The following is a 1,177-nucleotide window of genomic DNA, read 5'->3' as shown; positions in this document are numbered from 1 at the left end:
CCCCCCCCCGACCTGCCTGTCCCCTGTACTAGCCGAACCCTGCACCCCCTCCAGCAACCCAACGCTACCTCTTGCCCCCCCTGCACCCCAGCCTCCCCGTGTCCCCCTACCCCCGTGGGCACCCAGCACCCCGTGGTGATGTGGGCACCCACGGTGATGGCAGCACCCCTGAGGGACGGGGGCTCTGGAGGTGGCCTGGCACAACGTGGGCCCTGGCTGGCAGCACCGCACTGAGCCCCTGCCCTGTCCCCAGCCCTGGGGACATCGGCGCCACGACCTTGTCCCCATTACAGGAGTGATGGGTGGGGGCCGGAATTCGTCACCCTGGTCGGAGGGACTTAATCCTGGGGGATGTGCCTGGGTGCTGCCACAGGGAGGATGGCGACAGGTGGCAGGGTGACAGCCCTGTCCCCTTTGTGTCCCCCCACTCCATCCAGGGACCGACCTGCCGGTGTGTGCGAGCTGCGGGCAGGGCATCTACGATGGGCAGTACCTGCAGGCGCTGAACGCCGACTGGCACGCCGACTGCTTCCGGTAGGAGCCCGCGGGTCGGCCGGGACAGCTTCGGGGACACCGGGATGCTCGGCAAGGACAGGGACGGCGGACCCCCCCGCCGGTCTGGCCGTGGCATGGACACGTGCGAGGCCGTCACACGCACCGGGATGCCATCCGTGGCTGCGCGTCCTCGCGCCCGTGGCGTGCAGGCGGGGCTCGCCGGGTGATGCCAAGCCTGGTGGTACCTTGCTGCTGTCCCACGCTGTCCCTTCCTGCCTGGTGACAGTGACGGGGCGCACGGGGCTGATGTCACCCGGCCACCCCCTTCCCTCCCTGTTTCCTCTTTCGCTCGCACCCTCCCTGCAGCTCGAGCGGTGGGAGCCCCGAGGAGGAGGAGGACGAAGGTCCCGGGTCGGGGGGGCGCAAGGACCTGGCGGGGGTCCCCGTGGGACTGGGGGTGCCGGGTGTGGCAGGGTACCGGGGTGGTCCCCCCGTCTCGGGCAGGATGCTGGCAGCGGTGCTGAGGAAAAGCTGCGTCCTGAGCGCCGGAGCCAAGTGAGTCGGAGTGGGTTGGGCCGGACTCTGCGCCCCCTTGGACCCCTGGGGTGCTCTGCCTGCATCCCCCGGGATACTTTGCCTGTTCCCCCCCCTCCCCGCTCAGCCCCACCCATCCACGCCCCCC

General features: G+C 70.7%; 1 protein-coding gene across 1 annotated transcript in view; it reads left to right on the top strand.

The window, feature by feature from the left end:
* The first annotated feature begins 999 nt into the window (after window positions 1-999).
* Window positions 1,000-1,177, top strand: part of LIMK1 (LIM domain kinase 1) — an 11,955-nt gene continuing 11,777 nt past the window's right edge. Inside the window, exon 1 of the mRNA XM_010585920.1 lies at window positions 1,000-1,050. Within this exon, the coding sequence (XP_010584222.1) occupies window positions 1,001-1,050 (50 nt within the window). The 5' untranslated portion in view covers window position 1,000. The remainder of the gene's footprint in view (window positions 1,051-1,177) is intronic.

This window comes from Haliaeetus leucocephalus, unplaced genomic scaffold (assembly GCF_000737465.1).
Source record: "Haliaeetus leucocephalus isolate CR32 unplaced genomic scaffold, Haliaeetus_leucocephalus-4.0 Scaffold136, whole genome shotgun sequence".
Classification (NCBI taxonomy): domain Eukaryota; kingdom Metazoa; phylum Chordata; class Aves; order Accipitriformes; family Accipitridae; genus Haliaeetus; species Haliaeetus leucocephalus.
The sequence above is the reverse complement of the archived record's forward strand: the minus strand, read 5'-3'. Positions and strand labels throughout refer to the sequence as shown.